Source organism: Leptinotarsa decemlineata, unplaced genomic scaffold (genome assembly GCF_025532065.1).
Source record: "Leptinotarsa decemlineata unplaced genomic scaffold, Ldec_3_MD MMD2_tig00001621_RagTag_RagTag, whole genome shotgun sequence".
NCBI classification, from domain to species: domain Eukaryota; kingdom Metazoa; phylum Arthropoda; class Insecta; order Coleoptera; family Chrysomelidae; genus Leptinotarsa; species Leptinotarsa decemlineata.
Window position 1 is genome coordinate 2694258 of NW_027412566.1, and position 15129 is coordinate 2709386.

The following is a 15129-nucleotide window of genomic DNA, read 5'->3' on the forward strand; positions in this document are numbered from 1 at the left end:
GGGAAATACTCATATTTATTCTTGTTTATACCCCACTGCTTGTTGATATCGCAAAAGAAAACACCCGAGTGAATTTTTGAATAAAATATATTAAAATGAGCAAAAAACTCCTCAAATCTCTCTCGGGACTTGTGGTAAACACATATTATAATAAGAGGTTTTGTTCCAGAAGTCCACAGTTTTCCATCCACACCAACCTTTATTTTGAATTACATGAAGATCTTCACTGCCAGTATAATGGGGGTCCAGTATTAGGAAACCTAAATTTCCAGTTTGTTGGTTATAATCCACACCTAAAATTGTGTGTGCCAGCACACCACCACCTAAAAAAAATATCAGACATGACCAAAGTTCTCTGATTCAAAAATTGATTATTTTGTATCCAGGTTTCCGGATCTCATGAAGCCCAAATCTTGAACTCTACTCGCCTATCATTATGGGTGATCCATGATTCTGGAAATGATTCAAGAGCTCTGGTCCTTTTGATGCCATCTCTGCTCCAGAACTGACATATAAAATCTTGTTTTCGATTCCAAACAGTGTGTTGAGGACGAAATTCACTTCTGTTGAACCTATCCAAAGCCTTGATCCGAGGAAACTAGCAGGTTTATCCTTAATGTCCACCAGACACTTTTGTATTTCTGAAAAAGATGGTACTTCTCTATCGACATACCCCTGCAGCTTGAACCATGAAGCTAGCGTCTGTAAGGATCTATAGGCACATCCCCAACCGTCGTCATCCATCCCTTTTTGGCAGTAGTGATAGTATTCGTATTTTCCTTTCACAAGAGCCACTGTTCCTCCTGAAAAATGAAAGTCCACCGTTTTATCAAAACATTTGGTCCTTCGAGCCAGATAATGGCATTTAATCACACACAAAACATATGCACAACAATGTGTTAGCATGGCCAACACAACACAGTTCTTGCACAAACAAAATGTTAATTGTGACTAAGCAAAATCTACAGGGTCCTTTTTGCAGCCTCTAAATGTATTTAAAAAAATAAAAATTAACAGAATTTTCAAAAAAAATATTCAAGTTTCTTGTAAATTTGATCAATGCCTTGCATAATATTGACGAAACTATTCATAAATTGTTCAAGGTAAGGTTCATGAAAGGAATTTTGAAGTATCTATAAGTTCTTCAATAGAATGTTTCCTAAACAAAAAATTACCATTGTCGGTAGGCTTAATTCCTTCGTGAGGATTTATCAAGGGACCATTGTTGCCACTGTCAGTGTTGAAACCGTATTTATTTGCTCTGCGGAATGCTGGTGAAACAAAATCTAACAGCAACTGCCTATGAAGAAGATGACGATACGCCTCTGTAAAAAACAGAAATTAGTTGAGACAATCAATTTCAATTAGAACCAAAGTTTAATGTTAAGTTTTCAACTTACGTAAAGATGCCTCCGTCTCATTTTTCGGATACAAAATCGTGAGGAAGTACCCACATTCTGGAGGCAGGAAATGATAAGTTTCAACAGCTAAGCTCCTACTTTTCTTATTCGAACTGAGAAGTTCTCTGCATAGTTTCGTTTGAAATAACTGTAGATACTTTTCAACGCTTTTCAATAATATATCATACAGGTTAGACAGTTTTGTTTCGGTAGGAATCATCGCTATAGAGTCTACTCTAATTGTCATATCAACTACCTCCTGTTGAACTGAAAGAATTCAAATCAATTTATATTATTGAGATTTAAGACCAACTGGTATTCGACTACCACTTCTTTCATGTTGGAAAAATTTCATTAGGGGTAAAATATTTACCAGTCAGTGAACAAAAATATCAATACTAATTGAAAATCTTTCAAAAATTATTGTGATTCATTAAAACAAATATTTATCATCACATAAAAGTTTCAGTCTCATCTTACTTTTATCCAAAACACATAAAGGTGCATGCTCTTTAATCAAACCATTTTGACTTTTTGTAACTGGTCTCAATATATCCATTTCAAGTATTCTTATTGTAGATTTTGAAATCTTTCTCTTTCTGCTTGATTCTTCATTGAAAGAATTGGAATCTTTACAAACTTCACCAATATCAATATCTCCATCAATTCCAATTATATTGTTGTCAGATTGAGGATCCAGTAGAAAGATATCAGACTTTGAAAACCTAAAGGCAATTGCTCCAAGTGATAATGATTTATATATTTTCTGAAAAGATTCCTGTATAGATGTTTGGGTTGCTTCGGATTTCAATGGAATGTTACCTAAAGAAAAAACTTACTTTATCTACTTGACAAAATTATTTGAGATTTTACCATTTATTCGAATAGTTACAAATAAGTTGCTTATGTCTTGTTCATTAACAATATCGTAATTAGCTTCTACAAAATTTCCGTTTTCTTCAACACTGACTTTCATGGTGCCAGTTTTGAATTCATATGAAATCAAAACACTGTGCTTATCAACATTTTCTTTGGGGTTCATCTGATTCACTGGCTCAAGACAAGAATGAAAAAGTCCACAGAATCGCAAATCAGCTGGAAGGGATTCTTCCAAATTGGGTCCATTTTCGATGTCTGATATCAAAGAAATTATGTAAATGCTATTTTCTTGAAATATTCCAAATAATTTTCCAGTACACTGTTCCTTAATTTTAGAAATTCTCTGAAAGGTTTATTAGAAAGTTGTCTGATTGTTGAGTCTTGAAAGATACCTACCTCGGGTAGTTTTTCTGCTACTTTTATTGAGGGTTTCATTTTGCCTGAAACCTGAAAGTTTTAATGAACCCCAAACATATGTTTTTCAAAAAAATGTCAATGTCTATTTCATATCCATTGATGACGAATGACACGTTCGTTCGTTTGTAAAGGCACCGTAAAGGTCATTTGTGTCGGTCTATCAATATGAGTTTTGTGGTTTGGTGGTCTACCGCGCCGAAGAGAAGCAAAGACGATAAAAAAAGAGAAGAGAGTTTTGTGGTTTGATATCATCAGTGTTTGACATAATAAAACATATATGAAGCAAAAGTTTTTGACTACATATCTGTATTCAAATTGTATTCATAAACACAACCGTCATCGGTCACCGAGTAAGATTGTTATAATGACATCTTACAAAGAATACACCAGGTAGTTGGTACACTCTTTGGCTAGATATCCTTGGCACGGAATACCTCTGTATTCTGTGTCCTTGGCGAATGATGAGAAGACTGTGCCGCAGAGTGACGCTGCAGAACTCGGGGATTACAACAATAATTATATTTTGAATTGAAATCATCTACAGAATATCTTGTCAGAAATTTAATTGACACCATTTTCAAAAATTTCAAATGTTTGATTTTAGTTTCAGTACACCGTAACACTTTCACTATTTAGTTGGACGTAAGAAATGAAGAATATGAATATTTTTTTGTAACATTTGACTGTTTGGAATGAATTGGTCAGCAAATTGCTGTTATTAGTACAGTATAGTCAATAGACTTTCACCTTATCTAAACCAGTTATGTTCAGATCATATCTTTTAATTCTAATTGAAGGGCTATATTTTTAGAAGAGATCAATTTTTTAAGAAAGAAAGATTTTGGCTTGAGCTATCGGACTCTGTTACATCTGATTTGTCCAACAATGAATTTTTCTCGATTGGCACTCATAACCTATTGACATATTTAAAACACAATTTTCTTTGTTTTCATTTGACAATTTTGACAACTGTTTTTTATAGTTAGTAAAATCGCATTTACCAGATCACTCATGACTTGCTGTTGAAGTCAAAAATTCGGCTCTCGCTTTGTGAACGTGAGGTGGCATTTCAATATTCACTGATTGTGAAATTCAGAAATTTGATAATTTCGATTGGTAACTCTTCAGAGTTGTCACACTTTTTTTAAAGGATCTAGGATAGTTGATTTTTGTAAAACACTTCTAAATGAGGTAATGAAATGGTGAGAAAGAAGGACCGATTATTGTGGCAAATACAGTCGTTCAAATAGAGAGAAGAATTACCATTGTGGGAATTCTGTGGTGGCAATGGTAGTGACAAGAAGAAGAAGAATTTACTAACCTAACTGGAATCAACTTTTTGAAGTTGAATTTTTATTAAAGTTGTAGTGATAGTTAAATAGTTTCAGAGAAAGGAGTTTGTGAATCAGTTATCATTTAATTCCATTGTGCTAGCGTTTTTTTCCAAATCCAAAGTTTAATAACATGACATCACGTGAAAGGTAAACAGAATATGAACGTGCTTCTCCTGTAAAATACATTTTTGCATATTTAGGTCATTAGATGAAGATTTTAGTGGATCTGATTCGGATGAGGAATATGACGAGAATGAAAGACAGCTGTTGAGTAATTTTAGAAATAGTGGAGTACAGGAATACTCAGATGACGAGGTAAGAATTCGCAGATTGAAGTTTTAAGTTTCAGCGATTTCTATCAACCCTTTGGCTACTCATAAACTGTCGGTTTAAAGTTGTCGGACTTCTAATTAATACATTAAATGTGGAGTGTCTTCAGATACTTCATACTGATAACGTCGCCGACAACTTTGTTGAATAAAACATTAATTAACTTTTCAGAATGAAGTTCTTGGGGTCGGATCAGACGAAACAGATTCAGATGACAATAAAAGTGATCTAGCCTTAAGCGACGTAGAAGGTCAAGATGAAGATGATGACTTACCAGATATTCGAGCTTGGGGAAAAGACAAGAAGAAATTCTATAAGACGGATTATGTCGATGCCGATTATGGAGGTTTTCAAGGAAAAGATGCCCATTTGGCAGAACTGGAAGAGGAGGAAGCTAGAAATATTCAAAAGCAACTTGCTCAACAGTTAGACGATGACGATTTTGGTGTGGAATTATTTGCTAAGGTAAATAGTGATTCCGAAATTATAAGTAAATGATTTGATTATTATATTGATGACGTTTTCAGAAATCAGAAGAAGATGCAAAACCTGGTGAAGAAGTTGTCAAAACGGATTTATCAAAGCTGTCTAAGAGACAAAAGTTACAAATTCTTGAGAAAGAGTCTCCAGAGTTCTTCAGTCTGGTTGAAGATTTCCAAGGTTAGTTACCTTACATTTTTATAATGGAGTTTTAAATATCAATGTTGAATTATATACCATCTAAACTATAATGTCTTAAAGTACAGCTCTTAACTGCTAATGAGTTGATTCATACATCAAATTTTTACTTTCAGTGTGAAAAAGTTGTCAGAATGTGAATAAGTGAGAATATACCACACTTTTACCCTACTTACTATTTTATTTTTACTAGATTTGAACTGTCTCTACAAATACTATTATTTTCAGGTAAAATCGTAATTGCTAGAGATTTTTTGCGCCCAGTTTTGCAGAAATATAAAAAAGGCAAAATTCCAAATTGTGAAGCCGTTGACTTTGTGCAAACACAGTATGAACTGATTTTGAAGTAAGTAAGTTCATTGGCTGTCATGCATTTTTTCAACATTTTAATTTTTCCAGTTATTGTACAAATATTTACATGTACCTCCTTTTGAAATCTACAAAAGCAAGCAACATCCAAAACCATCCTGTGATCAAACGTCTTTTCCAATATCGACAGCTCCTCTTGCAGCTTGAACCAGTTTTTGAAGAAATCATCAAGCCTCAGATTGAACTATTGTTGAAGGAAGTAAGTTTTAGCATTCATCAGCTTTATGGAAGAATACTAAATAATTTATCATTTACTATCAATCTTAGGAAGAGTTAACTAACAACAATCCCGAGAAGAAGAAGAAAACTTTAAAACTCCTCTCTTCTTTGAAAAATAAGACAGAAAAAGCGAAGAAAAATAAGAAACAAGTAAGTATTGATGAACCTCCATCAAAGAAGATGAAAGTAGACGAAAACATCTCTGAGGATAAAGAAGCAGCGTTGAAGGATATGGAACCTGGCAACATTGCAGATTCGTCTGAAGATGATGCAGAGAAGGTTGATGAAGAGAATCCTGAAGAGACGGAAGAAACGAATGGTATGTATCTCATAAATCTCTTCAATGTCCAAATTTTCAGATAATATACGATGTACCGCACTTTTTGAAATTCCTACTAAGTCTGCTATCCCTCACACTTTCAGTCGACTATCATTCAGTACCTCTTTATGGATTTTATTCACCGTTTCTGGATTCGTCACCTGATTTGTTCGACAACTGCGATGCTCATCTTGGCAGCTTGTATTGCCTCGTTTGAACTCTGCTACCCAATATTTTGCTGTTGTAAACGAAGGAGCAAAAGAGTATAATCCAGTTCAGCTTTTAATTGATTGGACTGAAGCCTTTCTAATAAAACGATTACCAATTTTCACCATTTTCACAGATTCACCGAATACGTTCGCTATTGATGGCTGACAAACAAATACTAAACAACGCAGCATCTTCACACTTGAAACATATGCTTTAAAGATTGTGTTCTTTCTAATACAGTGATATTTTTCGTACAACTACCGCCATCTCTAGGTCAGGTCGGGTACTTCTAGAACCACCCTTATATATTTAAGTCAAGGAAATCTGGGAGAACATGATGTTAAAAAACATCTTTGTTGATAATTACTTAGGGCTTTGAATATATTCAAAATTATCTACTGGTCTCTACTGTTCTAAGTTAGTCTATTATTACAAATATTCACCCCATCATTTTGAAATTGAATTATTAACAAATTTCGATTGTTGAATTTTTTTCAGAAGTTGGAAAGAGAGCTATCACCTACAAGATGTCTAAAAATAAAGGTCTCACCCCACACAGGAAGAAGGAGCAAAGGAACCCTAGGGTCAAACACAAACTCAAGTACAGGAAAGCTGTTATTCAAAGAAAAGGAGCTGTGAGTACTATTTTAGGTGAAATTTTTGAATTTACTACATTTTGTTATTTCAGGTCCGGGAGCCAAGGAAAGAGTTGCATAGATACAGTGGGGAAATATCTGGTATCAAAGCTTCCGTTTCTAGGAGCATCAAAATTAAAACATAATGTTAATTTGAAAAATTGTTTCTGTTCTACCCTTTTTTTTAAGTTTTCTAGAAAATCAAGAGTTCCCAAGAAAATTTTAGTGACTCCATTTTCAGTAAAACCAAAATTGAGAAACTATATGATACTTCTTTGGGAAGAGTCAATCTTGAATAAATAAACCTGTTTTTTCTGAACAGGATAATTGTTGAGAAGATCATGGTCCCTTGAACCTCGGTGGCGAGGTTATACAGTGTCCTCCCCAAAGTATGCACCATATGGGAAATTTATTTATTGAGGGTTTTTCAACAAAATGTTATTCTTGATAAAAGTTTGTGCATCACCTAAAACTAAACATGCATCAACAAAATACAGTAAATCACACGTAATATACGAGGAGCCTTCAAATATTTTATTTTGAGACAAGAGTAAAGTACTCTTATTTTGAAAAATCTCGGGAAATGTTATTTGAAAAAGTTGTTCAGCATTGAAAAATACATCTAGATTTGAAGTAATGACTAGTTTTCTACCCATTTTTTTTAATGGTGACTCTGAAAAAAAATTGCTAAATCGATAAATAGACAGCATCCTGTATAAGACGGTTTATTTTGAAAGCCTGTAATATTAAGAATTACACAACTATGGTATTAACCACGTTCAATTTTTTTAAAGAGTAAATTGATTTTTAAAGTTTTTGGTGCAAAGTTATTTTCATTTTTTGTTAACACCGAAAATTATACAGTATTGTATATATATTTATATTTTTCATGTTGGTACACTCGTCTCGAATATATGTTCACAGTTTCAGCTGTTTAATTGGTTGGTGAGAGACATAAAAGAAGTGTTCGGATCAAAGAATTTGCATCAAATTTCATGTAAAGAATGGAATTAGGTGCTCAAAATACTTGACATATTGTTAGGGGCACCAAAAAAACCGTTGAATGATGTCAACGGCGATTCAGATTTGCTAAAAAGGGTCATAATTGATGACGAATCATGGGTTTATGGTTATGATATGGAAACCAAAGTCCAATCGTCGCAATGGAAAAGTCCAGTAGAGCCAAGACCAAAGAAGGCACGCTAAGTCCGATCAAATGTCAAGGTTTTGCTCATTGTTTTCTTCGATTATCGCGGCGCAAGGCCTCAGGAGTTCTTGCCCCATGGTCGTTCGGTCAATAAGGTTAGGTTAGGTCCAAATGGGTGGGTCTATTCTACCGCAACCCGCAAGGGTTTGTTGTGGCCCACACTTATTCACACTCGACTAAATAAACCCAGCTTCTTAACGAAGCCGATTAGTTTGTATGGTGAGTGGTCTTTCAGGTCAGATGGTTTCTTCATTTTCCAAATAGAGGCAACACACACTGTCTTCCGACTGTCCGAGTCTGTGTAAATGATGATTCAAATGACAGTGACCTGTAAGAAAGCCTGTTAGACATCGTAGTCCATCCCTTCTGTAGCCCAACGACTGTTTGGTATCAAGCTTCGGAGGGTGAATAAACGACTTGGAGTGAGCCAATCCGGGAAGATTCAGCCAGAAGTCCATAAATCTTCTTGCCATCCAGGCGTTCAATCTTTGTTTGGCAAAACCTAAAGCTATGCCAATGACACAGGTTCTGGTCCAATCAAGCTGCCTGAAGTATCCAGACCAGAGACAATCTGTTAAGTCTTCCTACCGAAAAAAGTCGTTTTTTGGCAATTTGCTACCAATTTAGACGTAGCTCGGCAGGAGCCAAGAGCTTCCAACACCGCTTGACTGTCAAAAAATATTTTTATTGACTTGAAGTTATGCGATAATACACCTGCTCCCTCGTCATTGCTTATTCGAATTTTTTGTGCCAGAAACAACTCCGTAATCATGCCTCAGCCACCAGATTTGCCCCTTGCGGCGTTTTGCGACAATTGACTAGATAAAAGCCGAATCTCCTAAAGAGCTCAAGAACATTCCAAAAAGTGCAAATCAGAACTGCTTTGAGTGTATTATATCTGAAGGGGACTACTTTGTCATTGATATAGACAATGAATAAAAGTGGGCCAAGGATAGAACCTTGAGGGATCCCAAAATGAATGTTTTCGATTTCAGAATAGCTGTTGTGTATAGAAACAGTTTGTCTCCTACCATTCAAGTTCGATTCGAATAATTTCCATGCAGTACCGTGTATACTGTAAAATTGTAGTTTGTCTAATAGTACTTTGTGAGAAACACAGTCGAAGGCCTTGCTCAAGTCACACGTAATAGAGTATAACAAAAATAATTGTATATTGGGATACATTGTAATTCAAATAGAAGATATACATAAAATGAAAGCGGTATGTTAAAAAAATTAAATGAATTTTCATTTTTCACAAGTTATTCTCTATTTATCAATTTCTATTTTATCCCCTTTAAAGTAGTTCCCCTCAGAAAAAATACACTTGTGCCAACGGGTCTCGGAGTTTTTATTGATGTATAAGTACCCTGAGGAACTGCACACCACTGATACTCTTTCGAATTCATATTGCAGAATAGTTCTCACATAATTAATGGAAGAGCTTTGTAGTCTACTCGAACGTGACGTCACAAGCGACGCCATGGCACTTTGAAGTGTTTTGGTGCGAATTTCAAACTTATAAAGTGTATTTATTGTATACTAAACTGTTATTATTTGCGGAAATATGATACCTATACGTTGTAATTATAATATACTTTCCAACATTGAGAACAGTTTTCAAAATCTGTAATCATGCCTATTGGCTTCGAAAGTAGCAGTTAAATATGAATTTTGTTAAATATCAAGGAAAGGTCACATAGTTGAGGCTTTTTTTCAATAGTTATAGAAAAATACTATAATCACCCTCAACACCAAACTTGCCCCCTGTACATTGCTGAAATATTTCTCCACGTGCGCATGTGCCCTGCGATTCTTGCCAAGATTCAAAATATTATTGGTGAACGTCTTGAATCGAGCGCGCCGGCCGCTTCGATTTGCCGACAGCATTCTTGAGTCTACTGACTGATCCCATCCCGTCACTGCAGCGTACCGTGAACCGTGACCGCATCCATTCACCGCTCACTTTGATAAAGTTCGTCAAGTGGCGTGTATAGTCGAGGCGGGCATTTCCACCAAATCGATCCCTCAACCTGTTGCCGGTAAAAATCAACCTGTCTGCTCATCCTCACGTTGTTTTGAATCGAAGTGTCGGAACGGTGTTGACAAACGAACAGCCAAAAAGGGGTGTGATTGATTCTGTTTTCGCCGTTTTGTGATGTTTTCGAATCGTAAAGCCACTGGCCCATACGGTATTATTTTTTATTTGTAATTAAACTGGAAGCCAGTGACTTGTGAAGTGCATTCTATCGTGAGGAACTTTCTAAACGTCTTTGCTGCCTGACAGGATTTTGCTTCTGCACTACTATGGAAACTTTTGCTGTGGATAAGTCTTTTTTCGATATAGGAGGAGCGGATGAATTGAAAGAGTTGTGGGAATCTGATTTGGATCCGGTTAGTAGACTTGTTAATGTATTCAAATGTTTGTATACTCAAGAAATTTAGACTGGTTTTGCGGATCCCCATTCCAGAAAATAATATTCGAAAACTTGAAATTGTTTTGTTGACCGCAAGTTGAATAACTTTTTTTTTCAACTTTTACAAGTGTGTTCGACGCATGCAGGGCCGGACCTAGCTTTTTTGCCGCTCTGGGAAACCCCAAAAATGCCGTGCCAAGTAAAATAAAAACCAGGAAAATGATCTCTAATGGAAAAACTATAGCGTAGGACCATAATGACAGCAGTACCTACAGATTCACGTAAAATTATTTCGTTATTGGAAATGAAAGATTTGGTATATTTTTCAATGCTAACGAAAATTGATTCGCGAATTAAAACTAGCAGAGATGATTCAAATATGGGTACCTACCTACTTTTATGATCAACAAATAAAATTAAAACACTCGATAATAGAGAAAGTCTAACTCTGAATTGAAACATTCTCTACTGAACTTTCTTTACTCCAAAGTCGCCAGTAACTTATTTCACTTTATCTTCAACGGCCAAATAGCTAACTCATTAAGGCAATTTTGAGATACAGTAACGTCAAAAGATGTAAATTTTATACCGGGATAAAGTACTGTTATTTTCAAAATATCAAAAATTTTCACTAAAATTCACTTTATTCAAACTTGTGGAACTGTTTAGGTTTGCTGTATATTTCTGGTAAAATTAATAAGCGTATTGCATATTTGTTGATTTTCTAGGTACAAAGTAGATAAAGTGGAATAAATTTGTTTTTAAAGTAGTTTTTTGAGAATCTAAAATGTCAAATTTTATGACGTTTTCAAATTTTGTACCGAATTTAGAGAGAAATAAATGATTGAAAGTACAAATGTAACGAACAAGAGTACTTATTATTTGAGATAAAATCTTGAGAGATGAGATCAGGTATTCAGGCTGGCTTTAGATTTGTGGAATTGAACCCCATGACTTATTCTTCCCGGTGCATCCGCCAAATAATTGACCTTTAGGCTAGTCGCGTACGATGTCCGGTCTTCAATAAAATCGAACGTGTTGCGATTTATTAGTTTCCGCAAGTGAACAATATTTATCATAAGAAAATGATGTGTTCCATTTTTGATAGTAGAAAGTTATTCTACTAGGAAATTCCAAAAATCCACAGCCTTCAAACCCTGACACTAAAAATTTCGGCCGCAAAAGCCTTATTAACTATTTTGTTTAAATTATTTCATTATCAACAATCGAGGTTTACAAATAAGGCCGAAAAATATACTTTTAATTTATTTTATCAATGTCGGTTTTGATAAGATATGATTGTTAGGTATTCGAGGAAACAGCCAGTTACATCATTTCATCCTTTTACACCTTTTCATAAATTGTCTTTTATCTAAATGTATGAGTAAATAATTAACATTATTTTAAATATATATATTGACCAGCTAGGATACAGAATTTTAATCTTTCCAGGACCAACTCGAAATTTCATATTCTTATTTTAGAGCCATAATTCACAGTAATTTTTAGGCTAATTTTTCCCTGTCGCCGATTTTTGTGTTGTATTTTTTCAAATCTGTGGATTCTGCTGGCTTTATCGTTGAGCTGGCAGAACCATTTGGAAATCTGGAAAATAATTTCATGCTCATTTTAGGTTCCTTCATTAAAATCATAGCCTGAAATGAAATATTGAAGTTCAAAGTCGTTCTGTCAGCTTAACAGCGTTGCTGCGATTCGAATCAAATGATTTGAATTATGATTCACCTCAAGATTTGAATACATTGATTTTTCAAACTTTGATCGTTTCTTTAATCAAATTATAAATTGCTGTAAACACAAGTCGCCGAAGCAAATAACTGAAATAACTCATCAAGAAATTCAAATGAAAGGAATAGAGTTTATTTAAAGCTGAGAGTTCACATACATTATTTAAGTGTAAAAATATAACTAATCCTCATCAGTCCAACGTAAATATTCATAAATTAAACTGACTCTAAACATTCGTTGTAGAATTGAATCAGATATCATTCACAGGATTGCTACGCAATAAAGCATATAGCAATGAGTTGAATCTACTCATGACATGAGTAGATTCAACTCATTCGTAGATTTAACTCATTTAAGTAGAAATCCAGAACTTTTCTCTCTCAATTTTAATACTTATACAGAAAAACCATAAATCTAGACAACAAATATTTTTGAGCGAAAGGAAAAGAATAATGAAAATGAGGGCCTGCTTTTGAACTCCACTATATCACGATTCAATCGAAAAAATCAGGTAGTTATTTTTAATTTTCCAAAAAATCTTAAATTTTTGCAATTCTGCAACCGATCAAAAACATTTTTGATAACACTTTGTAAGTTTTCCACTTGGTAGTATATAATCCGGCTACAGGTGTTACACCATGTTTGAAATGAGCAGAATTGAAAACTAAAATTTTGGGCCATCTACACATTTTACTGCGAGCGCTTAATATCAATCCAGACCCAATCTTGTAGTGTGAACCGAGCCTAGCTACCTTTCTCATGGATAGTAGAGTTCGTCTACAGGTTGACCTCGATTTCATAGATAGGACTGCATTTTTGCATCATTGTACAAGCATTTCTCTTGATTTGCGCCATTTTATATACTCGAATATAAAACGAGTTTTGTACCAGACTGTGGAATGAGCTTTTGGGAATTTTGTTGAAGAATACGGAGTGGCTGGTCTTTTTTAATACCACCGGGGTTTTCGGCGCAAAATATGTGTAATATCATTTCTTTACCGGCTTCGTAATAATAGACTTAACTCATCTCATTTATTATCGTTAGTTAATTTTCACGTTCTACCAAGGACAAGATCAAATACATTTTAGTTTATATCTAAATTTTGGAAAATAATTTTTACTCCTGATGCTTTGTTTCAATTTTCCCAAAATCAACTCGATGGGATTGAAAACACAAACATAGAGTATAGTGTTCCATACTTTTCAGCAATACTCTCAAGGGCATACACTTTTTAAATATTTTTGTCTGTAAAACTTCAAATAGTTGGTTTTTGATAAGTATAGTAATCTTCAAAATACAAATAGTTATCCATTAAAAAACTTTGTATTTCATCATTCCTTGAACTTTTATTCGGTACTTTGATGAGCTGTCGCGAATGATAGGAAGCGTTGTCAAGAACTATTCAAATCCAAATTTGGGATCAATGTATTTTCAAACCATTCTTCGAAAATATTAGCCTCCATATTCTTATGATAGTCAACATTGCAGTCCTCAAGTTTTTTCCACATAATTTCGAAGAATTCGGAACCCATCCTTCACTTCATCCGCAAAGCACAATGATTAGTCGCGATCCTTTGTTTGCAGGCATGTTAGGCGTACACATTATCGAACCATCAGTCCATCTTTTCGTAGCTATGTCGTGAGTGTCATGCCAAGTTTCGTCCAAATAGAAAATTTGCTGTTGTTCTTGTCTTTATTTAGTTATTTGTTCTAAGTATTCGTTACGTAACTACACTTTTCTTATGCTTTCCATAACTGCGTGACGTTTATTTATTATTTCAAATCTAAATCCTAGTTTGGTAATCCTGTATCACATCGCGTCTTGCGTTCATAAGGTTTGTTTTTATTAACTTTGTTCATATAATACTATTTCTATTTTGAACCGTTTTCAAGATAAACTATTTCAAACGAAAATTGACATGGTTTCCTTGTTCATCACTCATTTTTGTAAAACAGATTTCGTTTGATGTTTCTCAAATAGTCACAGATAATACAATGAAAAGATAATTATTAAAATACTCCTCAACCATCGAATGAAACTTCTCTTCAAACAATAGTTTTATTAACGCTGAAACACGAACTGAAAATAATAAACCCCTAAATTAATGAGTTAATTTAATCGTCAGTGTATTTCAGAATATGTTCAAACACATCTCCAGCAATACTTAAAAAAACATGTGATCTCTTCAAAAGATTGTCATGTGTAGCGCTTCTGATCAAGTCTGGGGTCAAACTATTGAAAGCAGTTGTAACTCTCGATTTCATATCTTCCATTGTTGTTATTGGAGTAGAGTAAACCATATTTTCAATGAAACCCCACATGAAATAATCTAATGGATTGTCATCTGGTGTTCTAGGAGGCCAACAAAAAGGTCTATTATTACCAATCCATCTGTCTTCGAAGATTTCGGTTAAAGCTTCGCTGACTGAATGAGAATTATGGGGTGGAGCACCATCCATTTGGTACCATACACGTTCTCTTCCTGGTCTATTATTTAAAATCATTTGAATTCCATTCCTCAGTAAATCTTCAAATTTTGATGCATTCAAATTATCATCATAAAACTCGATATAAAAAATTGACTCATTCTTTATGGCACAAAATACATTGAATTGCCATCTTTCTTGAAAACCCCTTTGGCGGACAACATGGGGATTTTCTGGCGCCCAATAATAACTGTTGTGTCTATTGAAAACTCCATTTTTTGTGAACTTGGCCTCATCTGTCCATATGATATTGTCAAGGAAATGTTCATCCTCTCGAGTCTTGACAAGTAACCATTCAAAGAATTCCACTCTACGAGGTAAATCAGTGTCTTTCAAATGTTGGACACAGTAGAACTTATAGGGATGCCATTTATGCTTATTAAGAATTCGACAAATTGTCACGTAGGGTATACCTATCTCCCTTTCAGCCTCGTGCAGAGAAGCATTTGGAAATGCATGAAAGTATCCCAAAACTCTAATA

The 15129-nt window shown here is 34.6% G+C and overlaps 3 protein-coding genes across 3 annotated transcripts in view; 2 read left to right on the plus strand and 1 right to left on the minus strand.

Annotated features, from left to right (window-relative positions):
• Window positions 1-69: 69 nt before the first annotated feature.
• On the minus strand, window positions 70-2834 carry Ufsp2 (UFM1 specific peptidase 2). Its single transcript, XM_074176167.1, has 7 exons — window positions 2676-2834; window positions 2274-2622; window positions 1881-2222; window positions 1401-1667; window positions 1176-1325; window positions 429-803; window positions 70-323 (listed from the first exon to the last, which is right to left on the minus strand). Exons 1-7 carry the CDS (start codon window positions 2712-2714, stop codon window positions 112-114), a joined length of 1734 nt encoding a protein of 577 aa, XP_074032268.1. The 5' UTR covers window positions 2715-2834; the 3' UTR covers window positions 70-111.
• A 980-nt stretch (window positions 2835-3814) lies between these two features.
• On the plus strand, window positions 3815-6951 carry Sas10 (UTP3 small subunit processome component Sas10). Its single transcript, XM_023168878.2, has 9 exons — window positions 3815-4177; window positions 4231-4345; window positions 4532-4825; window positions 4888-5020; window positions 5267-5384; window positions 5438-5606; window positions 5675-5945; window positions 6654-6790; window positions 6844-6951. Exons 1-9 carry the CDS (start codon window positions 4161-4163, stop codon window positions 6934-6936), a joined length of 1347 nt encoding a protein of 448 aa, XP_023024646.2. The 5' UTR covers window positions 3815-4160; the 3' UTR covers window positions 6937-6951.
• Window positions 6952-9881: 2930 nt separating this feature from the next.
• LOC111509550 (cyclic AMP response element-binding protein A) overlaps window positions 9882-15129 on the plus strand; it is a 107872-nt gene continuing 102624 nt past the window's right edge. Inside the window, exon 1 of the mRNA XM_074176172.1 lies at window positions 9882-10391. Within this exon, the coding sequence (XP_074032273.1) occupies window positions 10305-10391 (87 nt within the window). The 5' untranslated portion in view covers window positions 9882-10304. The remainder of the gene's footprint in view (window positions 10392-15129) is intronic.